This window comes from Athene noctua, chromosome 9 (assembly GCF_965140245.1).
Source record: "Athene noctua chromosome 9, bAthNoc1.hap1.1, whole genome shotgun sequence".
Classification (NCBI taxonomy): Eukaryota; Metazoa; Chordata; class Aves; order Strigiformes; family Strigidae; genus Athene; species Athene noctua.
Window position 1 is genome coordinate 6,824,538 of NC_134045.1, and position 20,392 is coordinate 6,844,929.

The window sequence follows — 20,392 nt, forward strand, 5'->3', positions numbered from 1 at the left end:
CTCCCTGGAACGCAGCAAAGTCCTTTTGCAACTTCCCCTTCCAAACTGGGATGATTTCTGGGACAGGATGGGGTGGGGAGGCAGGGGGGGCAGCACCTCCCCGTCACACCGTCGCCACTGGTGCCTGCAGACCCGTGTGGAAGATGGCTTCCTCCCTCCCGGAGCCTGGCTACAAAGAAATTCCCACGTTCCTGCCATTCTTTGCCATTTAAGGATTTCAAACGGACAGCAAATACGTCAGGAAACCATGCGCCACCGCCACGCTCGCCTCTCAGCGTCACAGACGGTGCCAGACCTGACGCCAGCCGTGTGAAGAAGAGCCACGGCACGGTGGTCTCCTGACAGCTTTGCCTGCAGACACACTGCAGAACCAGGAGGCTGAGAGCAGCCGGCCGGTCCCTGCCTGGCCACGTGTGCTGCGAGGGGACAGGGCTCAGAGCCACCGGTGACCCATGAGCAGGGTGCCAATGAGCTGGTGTAAAGCAGGAATTACCCACGCAGAGGGACATGTGCCTTGCTAGAACTACCCGATTCCCTAAGGAGCTTCAGACAGCAATAGGATGCCCTGAGAGCCTTGCTGGTGGGAGACACCCCGTCTCCTGCCCTCACCCTGTATGAGTGATGCTGTTTGTCTTACAGGGCAGGCTGTGACGGCACAGCTGAGGGCACACGGGATGTCAAGCTGCAAGGTGCAGAAAGAGGGAGGGAAGCTTGAGCTCCTTGGCTCTGCAGGAGAGGCTGCAGGTTCCCAGGAGAGACTGGACTCCCCAGCTGTGGAGCTGCATCCCAGCATTGCCGTCACCCAGCAGTTGGGGTGAAAGGTGGGAGAGCGCAGTGATGGGTGAGCTGCAGGGCATGAGTGCTGCCTGCTGAAAGGCAGAGCTGGTGGGAGAGGGGGGCTGCAGACAGCAGTAGGGGTAGCAGTGAAAAAACAAACTGAACAGAACAAAAAAAAAAAACAACCCAACCCCAACCCTTGGTGGCAGCCTGCCAGCTCCAGCTGGTTTCATAAGGACATTTCAGCCTAAAAATACACAAATACTCAGCCAAAAAAAGTCAAATCTTTCTGCACCAGATCTGTCACCCACAGCCCTTCACAAGGCAGGAAGAAATTCCTGTTGGGTCTGTCAGTTGGCGATGAGAACAGATTATCCAGGGTTCAAGACTGCAGTTCAGCAGGTTTCCTTGGGGGTGAATGCCCTGTGCTGTGTTTATCAGTGGTGCTGGCGGCTCCTCATCTCTAAGCAAAATGTGAAAAGAGGTTGTTCCCAAATTCTGGCTGTTCCTCCTCCTCCAGGCAGCGTGAACTGCTGCCTGGCTCCAACCCTTTTGGGTGGGAGCTTTGCCAAAAGTGGGACAGCCCTGATTGGTATCGTGGGTCATTAAATAACAATTTATTTAGTCAAGATGTCAAGATTTTTCTAATCCCCGGGCCAAAGACAGCAGTGTTATGATGCGACATGGCAATGAAAAATTGCAGGGACGTAGCAGGTACTGCTATGTCTTTGTCCCCGAGGAATGAACTACTAATGTAACTTCTCTGCTCCTCCTTGCAGTGCAGTCTGTTATCTCCTGGGTCTCTTCAGACAGATCTTAAGAGAGATTTTGGGGGGGGGGGGTAAAGGAGGATTAGGAGGGGGGAAGTGACAACACTATACCACCAGTTTTTGCCTGCAAGATCCATATCTAAAGAGGTGCTGAGTTCTTAGTGGAGCTGGCTGCAGAAGTTGCTATTTCAGATGGAAAGGCAGCAAGCAAAGCTGAAACTCTGGTTCAGCTGGTAAACGCTTTCCTGGATGTTCCCACGTCGCTGGGTGCTGCCACAAGCTCCACTTTAAAGCCCAGCTCTGTAGCTTCTGAAGGTATCTCAGATGCCATCACCCCCCCACTTAACTTCTTCTGTGAAGGAAGTTCAGTCCTCACACTCTCCTGGCAGTGTTTGGTGGGATGGGAAGGTGAGCATTGCTTAACACCCACCTTCGAGATACTGTGACGTGGTCTCCACCCTGCTTTGGGCCAACAGAGGCAGCCCCCGGAGAAATTGCACCCAATCTTGTTGAAATTGGGTCCCCAGGTGGATGAAGACTGAGGGTGAGATGCTAGAAAATATCCATCTGATTTCAAAGATGCTTTTCCTGTTGCGCCCTTCTTCCAGCTCACATTTAGCCCTAGGTGTAGCCATGTAACAATAATGATTCCTTAACTTATGAGGATAATAACAGAGCCTGAGACCTCTTCCAAGCCCAAGCCCTGCTAGACTGATGCTCAGCCTGCCCCCGTCTCCCCCACCTCGCTCTTAGCAGAAACAGCCCTGCTCCAGACCTGGCACCAGCAGATGTCACAGACCTGCTCCTCCCTGGAAATCTATTTGCATCTTATTTGTGGGAACTGAGCAGGGCTGGCGATTTCAGTCACCAGGTCTGGCTCTTATGAGCTGTTTTGTTTTGCTTATTGTAGGGGGAACTTAATTATTCAAAGCTGGTGGGCATATTTACTTACAGGGGTAAATTAAACCGTAAATTCAGACAAATGTATCTACATCTCTGCTTGTGATGTATTTTTCCTTTCTGCTTTATTGGTGCTTGGGCTCCAAGACACAAAGGTGGGTTATTCAATAAACAGTGCCACACAAGTCATCCCAATTAACAGGATTGTTCCATTTATGCTGCTACTCCCTCCAATTAAATGCAAGGGAGCGCAAGTGACAGGCACGAGTAAGATGGGCACACAGAAAACCATATTCTAATGCAAAAGCTGTAATGAGAAAATGGAATCTATGCACCTGATGGGAATATTAATGCAAAACCTTGACCTACAATTATCCTTTCTTCAGTCTGAGAGAGCCAGCAACAATCGCAGCTCATTAAAATGGACCATGTCCTGACAGTCATGCATAATGCCCATGTCCCGTGAGCTGGCTTCACCAGCAAGGCAAAAGTTTAGACCATGGGACTTGCAGGACTGGAGCATTATTATAGAGCTGCATGGTCCTGCATGGCTAGGAACAGGAGACTGCAGCCAACCCCAAAGACCCTTTCTCCCTTTTAAACACAGTGTCATGAAAGAAAGAGTGAGGGGAAAAAAAACCAGAAGACAAACCTAAAAGTGCTGGTTTGGATTGGACCTCTGGAGTTCATCTGGACCATCCCCTGTTCAAAGCAGGGCCAACTTCAAAGTTAAATTCAGTTTGAAAGTTAGCTCAGGTGGCTCAATGTTGAGTATTTCCAAGGATGGAAATTTTACAGCCTCTCTGGGCAGCCTGTTCCAGTGCTGCCTTGTTGGGGCTCAGTCTGGAAGCCATTTACCACATCACAACAACATCTGGGTCTACTCTTGGCTGTTTTCTTGATGCAAAGTGTGTGCTGGCATGTGGGATGTAATAAGTATCAGTAGGGAAGGTGATACCATCATGCAAAGACAATTCTTTTGCAAGGAAAAGAGATCAGAAAACAGTCCTACATGAGAAAAGGAAGGCACTGCAGTATTTTATTCTGTTTGGTGCTGCTTTTCTATAAGGCACTGCCACAGGAGTTCTTGAAGATGGAGTGATGGAAGTGTTGTCCAGTTTGGGCGTGGTATTTGGCACAGACTTGAGATGCCAGGGCTGTGGTTAGCTGTGGTAGAGCAGCAGACACAATTGCATCTCCCCTTCACTGTGAGGGTGGTGAGGCACTGGAACAGGCTGCCCAGAGAAGCTGTGGATGCCTCTTCCCTGGAAGGGTTCAAGGCCTTGTCTAGTGGAAGGTGTCCCTGTGTGTGACAGGGAGGTTGGAACTAGATGATCTTTGAGGTCCCTTCCAACCCAAACCATTCCCTGATTCTGTGATTCACCACTGAGCAGTGAGGTCTGCATCCCTCTCTGGAGGCATCTCTCCCTCCCTTCACTCCCTACGGAGAGAGCCAAAGGCAACAAGCTTCCTAGCCCTGACACCTCTGATATGTGTGAAGATGGATGGGTTGAACGCAGGCCTAAAATATTTTACATTTTCACGGTAGTTTCACAGCACTGGCATTATCAAATGATCTTTCAATGTACTTGGAAGCAGGAGGAGAATAACTTGAGATAAGATTCTGGCTTTTTTGTGTCTGTGTACTTGCAAACTGTCTCTGCCTACACATCTTGCAGGGCCTGTGCCTGTTTGGATATGCACACGGAAAACCTGTGCTCGTGTGGATGCTCCGTCTGCTCCATTCCCCCCCTGGAGCTTGGAGGCCATTCAGAGCAGGTCCCCATTCCTGGGTTAAGATCAAACTTGCCCTATGCACTGTACTCCACTGACCAGGCTAGTTAGGAACTCAAGGCTAGGAAACACAAGACAATTTTAAAATCTGAACAAAAGCAGGAGATTAAGGAAACCAGCTGGAAACCTCTATTTTGCTGAATTTGAAAGCAAAATGTGGGTCACAGATGTGCTTCCACAGACAGAAACTGGCTAGAGAAGAAAAAGACATCAGCAGTGCCCAGACTCTTTGATGATCAGAGGTAGATTTAGCTCCTAGGCATGAAGACAAGAAAGGAAGAGGAGACGAAGTAGGAATAAAAACATAATCAAGAGATTAGGAGTGTGGAACTCAACCCACCCGTAAATTTGCCTTGGGGAATGATGAAAAAATGCAGTAACAAAACAGGATGAAACCAACTGCTACATCTTACTCTCTTCCCTTCTCTTGCTGTCCTTCCGGTTTTACTTTTTGCTGTCCGAGGCACAGGAAGCCCATTGCAGAACCTCCCCTCTTCCTCGGTCATGGTTTTTCTTTGCAAAAGTGCTGTTTTCTACTGTTCCTTTGCAGTAGCTATGAAATCCTTGCTAACGACAGGCTGATTTTAGAGCCTAAAAGAAGCAAAGCTTTGCAGGGAAGTCAACACCATTAGGCAGGCATGCATGGGAGAGTGGAAAGCAATACACTCCTGCCCATCTTTGATAGGGGAGGTGAGCTATTACTCACTTCTTGTTTAGGCTAATACAAAATATGAAATCTATTTTCAATGAAATTAATGATAGACTAGTAAGAGCCATGCTGCCAGCTCTTGCAGGCTGTTGATTAGCCTGTGACTTGCTCTCTCAGGGGCTGTAACACAAGGCCTGTTGTTCAAGCCATTAAAAAAACCTCAAGGTATAGCACTGGAAGAGCAATGTAGAACAACAGCAGCACTGACTCGGAGAAGTCCAAGTAGAGGTTCCTTAGAAATAGCCAGGCAGTGGATGGCTGATATGCATTCAGGCCATTCGGCGCGTGATTTCTGGGGCAAAGGGAAGTGCCTGGACCTCTCCTGAAGGTCCCACCTGTGCTGGCCACGACAGGAGCTGGTCGCTTGGTGCCTCTGGGCTTTGCACTATGTACTGAGCAGCCATGGAGCGCGGTCTCTGACTCCTGCAGCAAACTTCCCTCCTGCCAGCAAAACACCAGTCCCTATGGCTTAACACCAAGAGAAGCCTGAGATAAGAACGATGCTAGTCTAGCGCATTGCCTGTCATTGTTTTTCAAACTTTGGGGAACTACAGATTCAGTTCTTGCCTGGAATTTATTTTTCTCAGCCCTAATGAAAACACATGTTGTAGCTGCTAGTGTTTTAAATCCAATATCAGTGTCAATAAAGATAAGCCCTCTCCCAGAGGGGGAAAAAAAAATAGAAAACTGTCTCAAATATTTCGCTCATGCAGAAGAAAACAACCCCAAAGCATTGAAGGATTAAATGAAAAATATGCCTCTTTTCACTGGGAGTCCACTGGGCGTGAATAAGTGCCAACTGAGCTCTCACTTGTGTCACCATCTGGTGTGATGGCACAAGGGCCTAGAGGTGCAGCAGGACATGTTACAGTGCCCTGCCCTGTGACAGCATCTCTGCTCCTGGTGACGGAACCATCAGGGGCTCCTTAACAGCATCAGGTCCGTAAATGTGCAGGACCTTGTTATCTTCAGCTTCACCATCTGACCTAGCCTGGAGAAAGCAAGTGTCAAGCCACAGCACGACTCAGCGTAGCTAAGGAGAGAGGCAGCACAGCCCTCCCCTGGCAAAGAGGATCATGCATCATCCTCTGATACGAGAGATTTTGTTAAAGACACCAAAATTCATTTTGCTGTGCTGCAACCACACGTTGATATTGCTGTGAATACTACAGCACAGAGCCTCTTCAGTTGATGTCTAGAAACTGCTTGTGGTTTTAGAGCTCTTGCTGATGAATTGCCCAGCAGCTGGTCACATTGGGAGGGCTATGCTTATTATTTTCAACTGTTATCTTGCATGGAAGGAAAAGCAAAATACTTTCCTCAAGATAATTGGCTCTAAAACAATTGAAGAATTTTCCACAAGGTTGTAATGCAATTAGGACTGGCATTTTATATAATTTATATCTCTAAAGGTATGTTTATGCCATCAGACTGTTCTTTTGTTAAAAAAAAAAAAAAAAGACAAAAATTGCTGGCAAGAGAAGGCTGATTTTGCTATTAGAGGCAATGAAATATAGATTAAACATGGATGTCCACCTAGGAGTGATTAAAAGGCAGCATAACGCCAGGATCATCACTGAGATGTAGTCACTTGTGGTGACAAATGGTTGGGTAGGATGCTGTGACACCAACCACACATCTGCAGGTTTCCCATTTAGTTTTCGGTCAGTGCCAAGTGATGTGTCATCACAAGCCTTCTGCTGCAGCACTGCAAGAGCAGAAATGATCCTGCGCTCCCTAACTGCCCTGCCAGCTTGGAGGGGAGGAGCTGGTGCAGAACAAAACCATCCGCCATGCTGGTGCTTGGGTTCGTGTTTTGATAGATATCCAGGAAAACCCTGAGCAGAGATGCCAGACAATCCAAACACTCAGTAACAACTCCAAAGTGTATGAGTCAGCTGGTGAACTTGACATGGGATATTGTGAAAGCCAAAAGCATGGATGTAGCACTCCCCTGTCACCATTTGGGGAAGCCTCTGTTTCCCTGACTACCAAGAAGTCCAAGGGTATAACTGGGGAAATGATCACCCTGTGCTTGCTTGTTTCTTTTGCTTATACTTAATCATGTTTTACTGACTACTGCCCAAGACACAGTGCAGGGCCAGGGACATTTTGCCTGACTGCAACAGCTCCTGTGATTGAAATTATGGGATGAAAAGCTTTACTCTCCTTGCCTAGGCGGAGGCAAACAGATCAGATGAATTATCATCAGAAATGGGTCTGAACTGAAACTGGGGAGGGACTCAACATTTCTTCAGAGCCAGAGCAGTCCTTTATGGGTAGATGTCCTGTCCTTATGATGGGATGAACCAAAGCCATAGATTCAGACAACCAACACTAAAAAAAATCTAGATGTGGTCCCTAATGGTAGAGATGCCACTGACTGTATTATGAGAATAATGCAATGCCACTGTAAAAGCAAAGATGTCCCTTACCCTTGGTTGTAATCCATCTGGCTATCAGCACAGTCTACGACTATCAGAAAAGCAAACCCAAGAGCAAAGATTTATACAAATCTTTATGTTATACAAAGCAGGTGATCACACCCTTCTGTTATCTGACAAATAAAGAAGCCATCAGCCATGTCCATGGCTTGGTCTGCCTCTGCTCACTAGATCCATGTTTGTAGAAACCTACCTTGAGCTCTTTGGGAGCAGTTTGGGAATCTGCCCTCGGGGTCACGGGCCTGACCCCAAACTGGCCAGAGGGGACACGAATGTCCTGCCTTATCCTTTCTGCCTTGCAGCAACCTGTGACACAATACACATCCCAGTCTGTAGGCAGAACCATGTTCAGCTCTGCTGCTACGAGGTCATTAACTTTAGTTAAAACTTCAACAAGCCCAAATACAGCTTCTTAACACAAAAGGCTATGGACAGAGATACTCACTATTGGGCCGAGTCGTTGAGTTGATACTCCCGGGACCGGTTGAAGCATTCTTGGATCCCAGAGTCTGCCCAGAGTCTCATCATAGCTGACAGCAGCTCTGGAGAGAAGGGCTCTGTGTCCTCCATCCGACTTACGACATCACAGACCATCTTGGCATCAGCCTGTAGAGGAAAGAAACAAGAGGTCACATACATGCTCCAGGCAGAATTGGGAGCAAGAGATTTCATAAACAGTTCACCAAACTATCAGTAGTAAAGAGGCTGCATTTCTCAGGATGGGGTTTTAGAATCTACACAGTATGACCCAGCAGAAAGGGCAAAAGGAGGATGGAGCAAGGAAGCCACAAGGAAAGAGGTTATTTGTGCAATCCACCTCATGTCAGCAAGTATTTCTATGCATCAGACAAACCAGTTGGCACTGCATATGTGTGGAGCTTCTTGGGAACAGAAGGAAATTCTTATATGTATATTGTATGTTAGCAAAGTGACGCATATCCTGCAACGATACCTGTTTTAACCGAGTGTGTAACCTTGCTGAAGTAGGGGCCGTTTGTATCAGAAAGGACAGCAGAATGGCTCCAGAAACAATTTTTTTTCAGGTGCTGGTTTACTGATTTTCCTGAATTCTTGTTCTTTGCTATGAGCCCCTGCTATAGGGGCTAATTCATGTTAACACAGACCACCTTGGCTGGCTGTTGTGCTTTGTGACTCAGAGGGAGAGGAATCTCCCGCGGTTAAGGAGTATGGCAGTGAGGGCAGGGCCAGCTGGCCATTTGCAGATGGAATCTTTTTTGGTGAGAAAAATGTGATTCACTGAACAGCAACTTTTCCTGGAGGATAGTGTTCTGACACAACTCAAGTCCGGAAGATGTCTCAGATTTAGGATGGGAACGTCTAGACAGCCTTGGAATAGCTAAGTTCAGCCCTGCTGTAACAGTCCACAGTGGCTGATGCTTCACTCATTTGCAAAGCAGGACACCCAAATTCATGACCCCCCTCTGCTTGCTTTGCAGTGAAGTGGATCTCCCATACCCCCACAGACTCCTGAAACCCCAGGCGTGTTGGCTAATCTGCAGAGTGTTTCTTTCATTGCTTTGAAAATTTTGTAAGTCTCATATTTCTACCAGCTGAAACAAAAGCAATTATTATTGTTATAATTAATTGGAAAAGAGGAGCTCTTATTCCCTACATGTGCTTACAGCAAACTAGTGAAAATAACTGCCTTGTTCTATCATCTTTCCTCTTGTCTGCTAGATCAAACCCATTCTTGAACAAATGCAGGCGGAAGTCTTCACCTTCCAGGGTGTCTGGTCTAAATCAGCAGATGCTGACCAGAAACACGAGTCTTGTGAAGGGGAGTGCAGGCAGTGCCCATGCTTTGTTGTCACTGTCCCATGGACAAACAACCCCTGTCCATCACAGTGACCTGACTCATGAGCACAAAGCCACCTGCAGTTGGGTGAGTGGCCCCCGGGAAGCCCGTGCATCTCCTGCTGGAGGAGCCCCTACACCCTCCCTGGCTACCACAGGCCCTGCCCTGCTCCTCTGCCAGGCCAGGTGCTGCTGCTGCTCCTGTCTGATGCTCAGATTTAGCAGCTATGGTGGGAACAGCCCAACTGCTGAATGGACTGCTCTCCCTGGGTACTGCCTGAGCACTGGGGACAAGGTGTTACAGGCTTTGTGGTAAGGCAAGCAGATTATTTCTTAGGTCATGGGTACAATTAGAAGTGGAGGAGAACCAGTGCTGAAGAGCACCACAATAACCTGGGTGGGAACAACAAGGTGTATGGCCAGGATCCTGCATGGTCAGATCAAAACTACTCTGCAGCCTCTCTTTACTGAACACTGAAATCGTTGAAAAATCACAGGGCACCAAACCACTAGCACTGAGACTGAAGCTGCTGGAAACATCAGTGCCCAGAGTAAGAGCCTTGAGGCCCCTGATCATCCAGTCTTTACAGGCTGAAGAAGTCTCAGTACTGTACAGAGACACCATCCCATAAAACTTAATGGGGTGGAGTCTCTATGCTTTGAAGACTTCATGAAGTCTTTCTCACAGAATACTTAACTTCATACTTTAGTGCCCAGGAATCCTCCCAGCCCTCTGTGCAGACTCTGCTCGGTTTGGAGAAATAGTATTGGTGACTCACACCTCAAAGCCAAGACAAACGAAGAACCTTGAAGAGTTCAGTTAATTTCAAAAGCTTGTTTTCTGCCCTGGAGTGCTTCGTGAGCTCAGCGAATATTCATAAATCATCAGTACAGCTTGCCTGCCCTGCTGGAGATGTAATTCTGCTCTTTTCATGGACTCTAAATAAAACAAAGCCTGCTAATGGTCAGTCTGACTGGGGCTGTGGTCTGGTGTGCCCCCGTTATTTGTGTATTCCTGTTATAAGTGTATTCCTGTTATATGTGGGTGGTGCAGAAAAAGCATCCATGCTTTCAGTCAGGTAGGAAGGAGGTCTTTCACATGTTATCTTGACCACTGGATGGGATTATAGGTGTAAGTCACAGATCTGTCCATCCATCTGTGTGGCAAAGCACATTTGAATCTCTCCAGCTGTTACAGGCTGGGCTGCTTCTGAGCTTTGTGGACTTAACTGCAGGCTGCTTTCTGCAAAGCACCAGGGGGAATGGCATGGTCGTCACATTTTCTGTGCTGGGAAACAGCTACCTCACCTTTTCCACTACTGAGACTTGTGGCAGTCCCTTGTGATTTAAGACGCAGCACAAGAGGGTTTGAGCAGAAGACACAGATGATCAGTGATGACAGGGCAGAATGAAAGTGACCAGGGACAGGCATCTCTGGCTGTGGTTATCAGCTCTGTTTGGGCCAGAGGCGGAGCTGAGCTCATACGGCAGGGGATTATTTTGGTACATGCTCCTCTGCATTCACTGGAGGTCCCTTTTGGGGATGGGAGAGGTTCCTCTCCCGCAATGTGGGCAGCTGCCTGTAGGGCAGGCTGAGTCGACAGGCTGCAGCAGGGGAACAGATCGTAGCTAAGTTTATTGCTCCTGCTGAATGGTAATAAAAATATTCCAGACTTAAGTTTTATTTTGCAGAGTGAACCATTGATCTCTCAATTTTATAAACCCAGAAAAAGCAGGTGAAACAAGTGTTTTTGAAAATACTCCTCCCCCCTGCCAAGGATGAAGCCCCTCTGTCAAGGAGCATGGGGCCATCCAGAAGTTCAGGCATTTGTTAGAGGATTTAACAAGCAATTAAGGATCCAAGAAAAGAAGATACCCCTTTCTTTTCTCACTCTCCAGGCTGCATCTCAAGCTGGGAATGACATTAAAATCTCCAGCCCCCCCTGGGCCCAGCAGGTAGATTTTTAAATACTGCCTGATTGACTTTTTCCGTCCCACCTCCCCTGGGTCTGGCACTCCTGCTTTTCCCAAGGTGAGAGGAGCCGAGCCTCCTGCCACGCTCTGCCTCTGTACAGAAGCCAGCAATTAAATAAAGCAAAATAAAACAGAACAACCAGCCCCCCCCCCAACCCCCTGCTTCGCAGTTGCCATCTGAAGGGGTTTTTGTTAATGAATATCATGGTGGTATTTCAGCTACCTCAGGAGCTAAAAATAGGCAGTGCTCTGCCCCTGGGATTGCTGGAAGGAGCCACAAAATGGTGCAGGGCTGCTTCCTCCATTGCTGCCTCCGCTTTTTCCCAGCTGCTCTGTCTCCTTCCCCTCAGTACAGGCTGGCTGGGAGGAGGGCAAGGGCTTGGGCTGGTCTCCTTCAGGCTGGTTCTTATCCCGGAGGAGCACCCCAGCACACCCCTGCAGCTTTCCCATGCAGCCTGATGCTGCTTCCCAACAGCCTGTGTTTTCCATAGCGAGTCAAACCTAACCCCCAAGCTGATTGCCTTTGGGTTGTCTCTTACTGAGAGCAGGATTTGTTCAGTTCTGTGTCACTCCTGAATGCTGAATGTGTCCACCTACAGCAGGAGAATTGGATCTGGCTGGCTGGGCTTGGCTTGAGGAAACACCTGAACTCAGAAACTCGGGGATGGTAAATTATACACCCAGGCTTTAGCCATCAAGCTAAAAGACCAAATAAGCCTTTGCTAAAGGAACAAACCTCCACACCAGTCGGGAAGGGAGAGGGCTCTGTAGGGCCAGGGCAGGGTGGGGTTTTATATGACAGTGAAATCCACAGGCAGGTGTGAACAAGAAGCTTGTAAACTCAGTGGGAAGTCCGCGTGTCTCCTTTCTAACCCTGGGTTGTGTGGCTACCTTTGCACCAGACACAAGGTATAAATCCAGTTCATAAGGGGATCTGTTTTCTCACTAACCTGGACATAACCGCAGTTACTTAATTGTCTCCCATATGTCACTGTCACCAAGTACACAGGCTGTGCTCAGCAAGCAAACTTGTGACATTCCTTGCAACAGCCACATAGCCCAATTAATTTGTTACCTTGCTGGAAAGGAGAGGGGCTCTTCCTGGCAGCCATGTTTGTCTCTGCAAGCAAGTTACCTCATCACGTTGATACAGACCACCCCTAATTATTTGTACCTCACCACCAGCCATGACCTGAGCCCACGAAGGTACCAGCAGAGCTGTTCCTGCCCTGCCTGCCCTAGAGTTGTGCTGGAGTGGGACTCGGGTCCCCACCTCTCTGACCATCCCAGGGTAAATCCTGGCTCTGATCCTCTGAAGTTACCTGAACACTAACTAGGGGACACTTTTTTTTCGTATTTTTAAAAAGGAAGTTTTCTAGTAGAGGAGTATTTAAGGGAAAGGCAATGCCTTATGTGAAGCTATGTGGTACAAATCTGCCAAACCCTATAAAGCTGCACTGACTTACATCCACAGGAGAGCTGACCTACTGTGTCATATTGTACTGTGCTTTCCTTTTGGTGAACTAAATCCCAGTAAATATCATTTTTGCTGTTATTTACTTTGATTAATCATACTTGTCACTCAGCCTACCTCAAAGGTTAACACTGGGGCAATTTCCTCTGGTGGCTGGTTGTACTCAAAGCTGCATCTCAGAACACTTCAGAAAATCCATGTGGTGGGGAAAAAATAAGCACTGCATTTTTCTGGCAGCACAAGACACATCAGAGACATGGTACTAGCCATCTTGTGAAAAAAGTAGTGGCCATCACCAGTGAGGAATCTGGGGGAAATCAAATTGATGTCTTGAAAGGATCCAGCATCCACAAAGGACATCCCAGGATGGGGACCTTCTTGGGGGACCCAGATCCTAACCTCAGGGAACAGTGGTATGTGCCTCTGCTACTTCAGTAAGAAACAAGGTCCCGTAACTTGGGGGCAGAATGTGGCTCATAAACTGAAAACCTCCTCCTCCTCCTTACAGAGCATCTCAGAAATCTGGGCCCTGCTTCCCAGCTGAAGTGTGGCTGTATCACAGCACAAGCCAGTTATTTTCATGGCATTTGCAGCCTGAATGAATTCTGGAAACAAAGCAGAGCTGGTGAATACGCCTCTTCCAAAGACATCCAGGGCCCAGCTCCAAGTCCATAGGAGTTTTTGTAGACACTGAATAAATAGCTACACATATGACTCTCCCCCTCACTCTTCCCTCTTTCTCACACATCTGTCTTTCAGAGATGACCTCTGAATATGTGGAAATCTGTCTGGCATGAAGTAGCTGCTGTGCATCACAGGAGAGACAACCTTCTCCCTTCCTCTTCCACTCTTCCATCCACCTTCGGAAAATTTAATAAAGGCCTCCAACCACTGCTTGGCATTTGGCTTGCTGAGAGACCCTGGAAGGTGCTGAGCTAGCAAAAAACTATCCAGTGGCTTAATTAAATTTATCTTTTAGAGAACACCTTGAGGTGGGCACCCAAGCTACATCCCTCCTGCACTCTTGTTAGTTGGAGGCAGGTCTGGAAAGCTCCTGACGTAGATCCCAGTGGTCTGGGAAAGATGGGTTTGCGCTGATGTGAAGTTCAGTGTAGCGCGCTCTAGCAATTTGCATCACACAGCAAAACTAAGCCTAACAAATTAAGTTAGAGATGGTTGGCTTTCTACAGCGTCACACTAGTCATCTTCTACACTGCTTGTGTAAAACAGCTCACAAAAAGGTTGGTTGGCTTGGGTAAAATGCCAAAGGGCTGTTGTCTGTCTGTGAGCAGACAGGCTGTTTTGTACAGAAAACATAACCTGACAGCCACAGTGACGCGCAGATCTTCTCCTGAGGTTGTGCTGTCTGGCCAGCAATTAGTAAAGCCCTGGTTTTCATATCCTTCTGGAGCCAAGAAGGTCCCATCACCTCTGACTGTCTTGGCCAAACAACTTCTGTGTGTCTGGTACTTAGTCTAGGATCTCTATCCTGAAACCTTGTTACAGCTCTTTTTTTCTGTCTGCTGCTTCCTATTTAGGGAGACATTGAGCAGGACTGATATTATAGATTATTACGGCTCTGAAAGCAGACCAATTGCTTTGTGTTTGATACTACTTTTATTCCTACTCATTCTGTATCATACTGCAGTTGATCAAACAAAATTTCCTAGCTTTTATTTGGGTTTAAATTTCTTTTCTCCTCCTGCAACACACGTACAATAATATTCCCTCTTTGCTTGGATTACTGACTATCTGGCAATCCAGGATCTGGATAACGCATGGACTAGACTAAGCTCTTGGACTGCCAGTTGGCCACCACCATTGTAAGAGTTCCTACAGTCCTATGTCCTGTAGGAAACAGTGCTTCACTCACCAGGGAGGTGGAAAAACCCAGCACCCAACAACATAGAACTGAACCTGCAAAAGGGATTTCCCAAATTTGCTTCATTCTAGGAAATTGTAGGGTCCTCCCCTGTTCCTGAGGAGCTCAGAAAAGCTCCTGAGCTGGGCAAGACAAACATGGTGGACAGCTGACCTGATTTTTCCAAGCAAGGATGGGAAAGCCAGAAAGTATGTGTTCAATGGTCTCAAAATAGGTCCTGACCCACTAGCTGCAATGGAAGGTGAGAAAAGGGCACTCTTTCTGTCCCAGACACTTCTAATTCAAGAAGATGGCATCCCTGAGAGACCAAGAGCCGCTGCAAACTCCCCCAGCATCCATCCAAAGGCAGGATGCTTTAATGGGTCCTCTGTCCTACAAGCACCGAGCAAAAGGGCTGGCTACAGGACCTGCAAGCCCAAACATCATTCCTCGCTGATGACTTTCAGGCCGTGCAGGCACGGGCAGCACTGCCCACCAGGGAGGGCATGAGAGAGAGAGTCACAGATGGGGGACATTAGCCGCATGGCTTCATGCTCCACAGGGAAGTGCTCTGCTGTGGTGCTGAAGAGGAGGCTAGAAACACATAAAGATGAGAGAAAAATCCTTGCAGTCTACTGCCCTTCTTCTCTCTGTAAAATCCTCTCTGCTGGGTAAAAGCCCATAAAATGTAACAGCACTGGAGTGTTTGTGTTGCAGTAAATGGCAGGGAAATGCCTGATATCCACAGTGGGAGAGCAGGTGGGGAAGCTCCATCAGCTCCGGGCATTTGTAAAATAAATGGCTATTTTACATTCATTGCAAAGCAGATCGCTGAGGATGAGCAGAGTGGGAGTGATGGCAATTCTCTGGGAACCTGCTGTGGGACTGGGAATTCCTGACAGCTTTAGCCTGCACATCTTCCACTCTGTTTCAGATTTTCCACACCAACATGCCTCTGGGTGACTGCATAAGGGTAGCAGGGCAGAGAGGACACAGTTTTGTCCCAAGTTTTCCCACCACGAAGTGGGAAACAGGCTTTGTCTTTGGAACAGAAAGGGAAACCAGCCCCTATGGTGGGAGTATTCCCAGGACAAAGCTGGATTTTTTTTTTTAACATCTCTGGCTAAATGCTGCTCATGTATGACGATTTATAGGGCAGAGCCTTCCTGCTGGGAAGCTGTGCAGCGCTGGAACCTAGTAATTAGTTTAATGCTCAGAGCTTGATGCTGAATGGTGGGTGCTAATCTCCACTCTACAATTAATCTAGCAGATTTATCAGTGCCTCGTACAATGAAGGACTAAGTCTGTGGGTTACAGTCATCTGTCGCTGAAGAAAGTGACGGTCTTTCAATCAGAAAGAGCCTTGTTTCATTTTATGGTCCCATTTTACTTGGTAATCTGTGTTGAAGATATATACTTAAAAGACAAGGTGGAGAGGAAAAATCCTCCCACCTGAATCCTGCTAAATTTCAGCTCCCTGTTGCTTCTTCTCTCCTCTGTAACCCATAACTAGGATATCTGGGTAGGGATGTCTCACTGCTCTCCACTGAAACAGCTACAGCAGTTGGTGGGTTTGGTGTCCATACCCAAGCCTTCTGCCTGACAAGGTGTCTCAAAATTAGTTCTTGCATTGCTGGTCTGAGAGCAGGTATCACAGCAGACAAATAATACTGGATTTTCCACTTGGCGGCAGAACTGAAAAATTAGGTGGTGTGAAAAATTGGCTTGCATCAAACATGTTCCCCTGCATTCTTCTGAGGACCCCAAATCCTCCGAAAAATTTCATTTCACATCCAGCCAGAGCACTTTCTTTGTTTCAAGTTATTTGAGGGGGTCTACTATTGTTTTAAATGTAGGTCAATTTTCAAATAAAAATTTTGTTTCCAAATGAAAAGCTGGAAAAATGAATGAAAACAAAACAGTTTGGCTTTTCAGAAATGCAAAATCCTTTTGAAAAATTCTTCAAATTTTCACATCATTTCCTCTTGGCCATGATTACCTGTAGATTTTGACCGGATTTTAGAAACATTTTTGGTTTCTTTTAGATTGTGATTTTTTACCACATTCATTAAACATTTCTGCCCAGGTCTAGTAATAAGTACAAGCAAAACTTTCTTATCAGGAGCTCTTCATTCACCACTTATTTGCTGGTTTAATTTGGATTCTCAACACTTCAAATTTTCTGGTTTTCAGTCCTATACTCTTTCACCAAATGTCTTACAAGATGACTACTGCTGAGTGTAGAGGAAAGGGTTTTCCTTAGGTTTGACCTGGACTTTGCAGGAGTAAAACTGGGTATGGAAATTCCACCACCTACATGGTCAGAGCAAGAGGTCACACTGGCACTGTGGTTTAAGAGCTGTTCCAGCAATTTGCTAAATATTAACTAATGGGGCATCGTGTCAGGCAGGGAGGGCACTTTGGGAACTGAGTTTCTTCTGCAAACTTAAGCAAGTTTCCCTTATTTGTTTAAAGCAGTACTCTGAGAAGAAGGGCCTCTAAAAAAATGCAGTGCTTTGCTTTACTCAGCTTTCTCTATTGCACATCAATATTTTCTGGGGAACCTCTATAAAAAGAGACAACCGAAGGGTGCAAATGGAAGTGTGCAAACCTGCGGCTGTTTTAGGATTGTCACTGGCAGCAGTTCCCAATGCAGATACCCAAGAAAGCTGCTCAAGTAATATGCTTAATGCCTTTGCCTGCACTGGCTTGGTAACTTTTTGCTTTTTGGTCTCCGGCTGCATGCAAGCAGCGATGGAGACGCAGGATGACCCTGGAGGCCTCTGTGATCTCAAGAGGTGTCATATTAACACCGCGAAGGGGATGGGATGAAACGAGATAGGATTCATTGAGCGGCTCGTTAGTCAAATTTTGTCTCTAACTTCTTACTACTACAACCTTTATTTACCTTCTCTCCTGCTTAATTTCCAGCTGCCTGTGAACCCTCCTCTGCTGGGAGGACCAGGATTTTGAAGACATGGGGGCGGAGGAGCATTTGGCTGAGGTCCTGCTGTGAGTGGAAGCTGCATCGGATGGGGCTGAGGTTGAGAAGTGGCTGGTCGACGAGCCTGTGGCTGCCTAGAAGGAGCCCCAGAGTTTAGAGCAGATGAAAGACAAATTTGTAGATAAATCTCTTCCATGCTGCTGTATCTCCTGCAAAATCAAGACTCAGGTGTTTGTAACAGGCTCGGAGGAGCTCTTCTTTTGATGAGCAGGGATTACAGAGACTAACCCCCAGCAAGTTCCTCCTTACTGGAACTGAGGCACTTTGTGCACTAACAGATTCGCTTATGTATTGTTTCAGGTTGCTGCAGAGAAAAATTGTCCTATATTTTCCTTACAAGAACATCAGGAAAGTTCCCTGACACTTTGGTAGGGAGAGGATGGGTGCAGGAAGAAGAGGGAAAGTGATAGAAGAGGGAGGGGAAGGAGAGGAATCTGGTGGATTGGGTGTGACTATTGCTATTCCATGGGAAGCTGCCCGTGGGGCTATTAACAGGAACTTTATTAACTGCTCTTTTCAGAGAGAATGGATAAATGGGATCGCAGGTGCAGCATTAGATGACAGGATAGTCCATAAAATAAGCATCTGACAGAGAAATATCTTTTTAACTGCTTAATAAGGATAGGCAGAAATAGGCTGGGGGCCCAAAAGAAATCTTTGATGCTGTTGTGTATATTTATTATTTATTCTTCTGGCACAAATATAGCATCAAAGACTGTCAAAAACAAAAAGCCCATAACCTGCTGTTGATGGATTAGTCCTACATCTCTGTAACCATGGCATCACGTAGTATTGACAAGGAAAATCAGCAACAATGGGAAAAAACATGCCTGGCATTTATGACATTTGCAAGGATGAGGCAGACTTCCTCACTCTGGTGAGGATCCACCAGAAGGGATAAGAAAATTTGTGAGCATCTTGCTAGCCTGGGCATCTGTGAATCTCAGCTACGATGGAAAATTCCACAAAACAGCAAACTTGCTTCTTTGTGTGTAATCCGATGTGATACACATGGGGAATACAGGGTGGATCACCCCTAAAACATTTTGAGGCACTGCAGAACACCTTGAGCCCCACGAAATGGTGGGGATGGCACCAGTGCTTGTCTGTAGGTGGAAGAGAAATATCTGCAACATCTCAAGCACCATGGTCAAACCTCTCAGTGGCTCTGAGCTGGTGGTGTTCACCTCTGCGGGTGTGACACTGCCATCCTCACCCACCATCTCTGAGGCCCATCCTATCTCAGTGCTTTCCTTCCTTCTCACTCTGCTGCTCCCTCTCTCTTTGTGCCAGCCTCCCTGGCTCTGCAAGTCATGCAGCCGTTGCAGCTGGAAGCCCTCCCTCATGGTTGTACACAGCAGAAGACTCTGTTGACATGAGTAGCAGGGCATAGGCTTAATACTGTACTGATTATTTTTTTTGGAAAATAATGTATATTCACTTTTTTCTGGAATGCTTTTGCTGGCTTGGAAATATTTCAAGTACCAGCAGGGGATTAGGGAGCTTCTTTTAATCAGCTTTTGTTTTGTTTCTTTTTTTTACATCTTTGCAGAAGAAGGAGTTAAAAGACTACTCCGAAATGTTCTCCATGGAGGGATCGGGATTTGGCAGCGTCATGTAGTGATGTCTCTGGATAAGGGGAAAGGGGAACAGTGCAGCATCTCACCACCTCCCAAAGCTCCCTTGCAGAAGGGGTCAGACCTCTCCCGCAGACAGATTTGGGGGAGGAGGAGCTGGCATGCTCCAGCTGCCGGCTGGGAGCAAAGATCAGGCTGGGGGTCTGTTTATGCTGCCCCTGACTCACCCTGCAGCACAGAGCAGAAATGCCAGTGAAACACCAGAGCAGAGATTTTCAGTTGTCTAATGGGCCTGGAAATCTGATTTTCTCTAAAATAAGTAGAGCATGCCTATAGCCACAATGTGCACCTTGGCAGCGGCGTGTGCAGTGGTCCCTCCACGGCATCGCTGGTTGGTCAGAAAGTGAGAAACCCCAACAAACCCGAATGTCTGCCATTCATAGTTCCTCTTCTCTTTCCCTTCTCTGATACTTTTGCTGTTTCTCTCCTGGTGATTCTGTCTCTCCCTGGCTCAATCGCGGCTCTGCCTGCCTGCCCACAGCCATCCCCAGCCCCAGGAACAGCCCTGTGTGCGCAGCACTCTCTGGAGATGCCATTTCTCTTGCAGGCATTCAGCCTGTGGTGCATTGCAAAAAAAAAAAAATCCCCAGCGGAGTGAGTGATGCCAGTAAGACGCTCTCCTTCACTTCCCAGGGCTACTTTCTGCCTTGGCTACAAGCCTGCTTCATCTTTGTGTGGTTAATAAAAATAACCTAAAAGTACTCGGGAGCAGACAGAGCAATCCCAGAGACTCCAAACATCTGAGGGGCTTTGTTTCCAAGGCAACATCTTGTCTCCTAGCTGCAAAAGGCCACGGGAATGAAGGCAGCCTATGGAAAATGAATAGCTCAATGACAACAACAACAAAAAAATCTGCTGGGGAGCGTATCAGGGAAGGAGGGGTGTTCGTAGGGGGGCCAGGAAAGAGCAAAGCTGAGCAAGCCAGGACTAGCTGCACAGAGCATGCAAAGGGACAGGGTGCAATTTATCTCATGAGAAGCACCGTCCTGCCCCCATTGAAATGCATAACACCACTTCCACCGACTTAATGGGAGCAGGGGAGCTTGCACAAATCAGCTATTCTTTTCTTTTCCCCTTTTTATAAGCTACAGTGTTTGAAGATTCGAGCTGGTTAAAAATAATCCATTGTCCAAGGCAGAGCCTTCCTGGGTCCCAGGAGCTTTTCAGCCGGGGCTGCAACACACTATTGATTTTAACCACGCCAGGTTCCCACTGCCGGAGCTGCCTCCTCCC

At 47.2% G+C, this 20,392-nt stretch overlaps 1 protein-coding gene across 7 annotated transcripts in view; it reads right to left on the bottom strand.

Annotated features, from left to right (window-relative positions):
- Window positions 1–20,392, bottom strand: part of GNAO1 (G protein subunit alpha o1) — a 147,178-nt gene that overhangs the window by 43,434 nt on the left and 83,352 nt on the right. For 2 of the 7 annotated variants that reach the window (XM_074913053.1, XM_074913054.1), the window contains exon 4: window positions 7,840–8,000. In XM_074913053.1, coding sequence (XP_074769154.1) covers window positions 7,840–8,000 — 161 coding nt within the window. Of the gene's footprint in view, window positions 1–7,839; window positions 8,001–9,044; window positions 9,089–20,392 lie in introns of all 7 variants that reach the window. The other 5 variants (XM_074913058.1, XM_074913057.1, XM_074913055.1 and 2 more) reach the window with 4 other exon arrangements.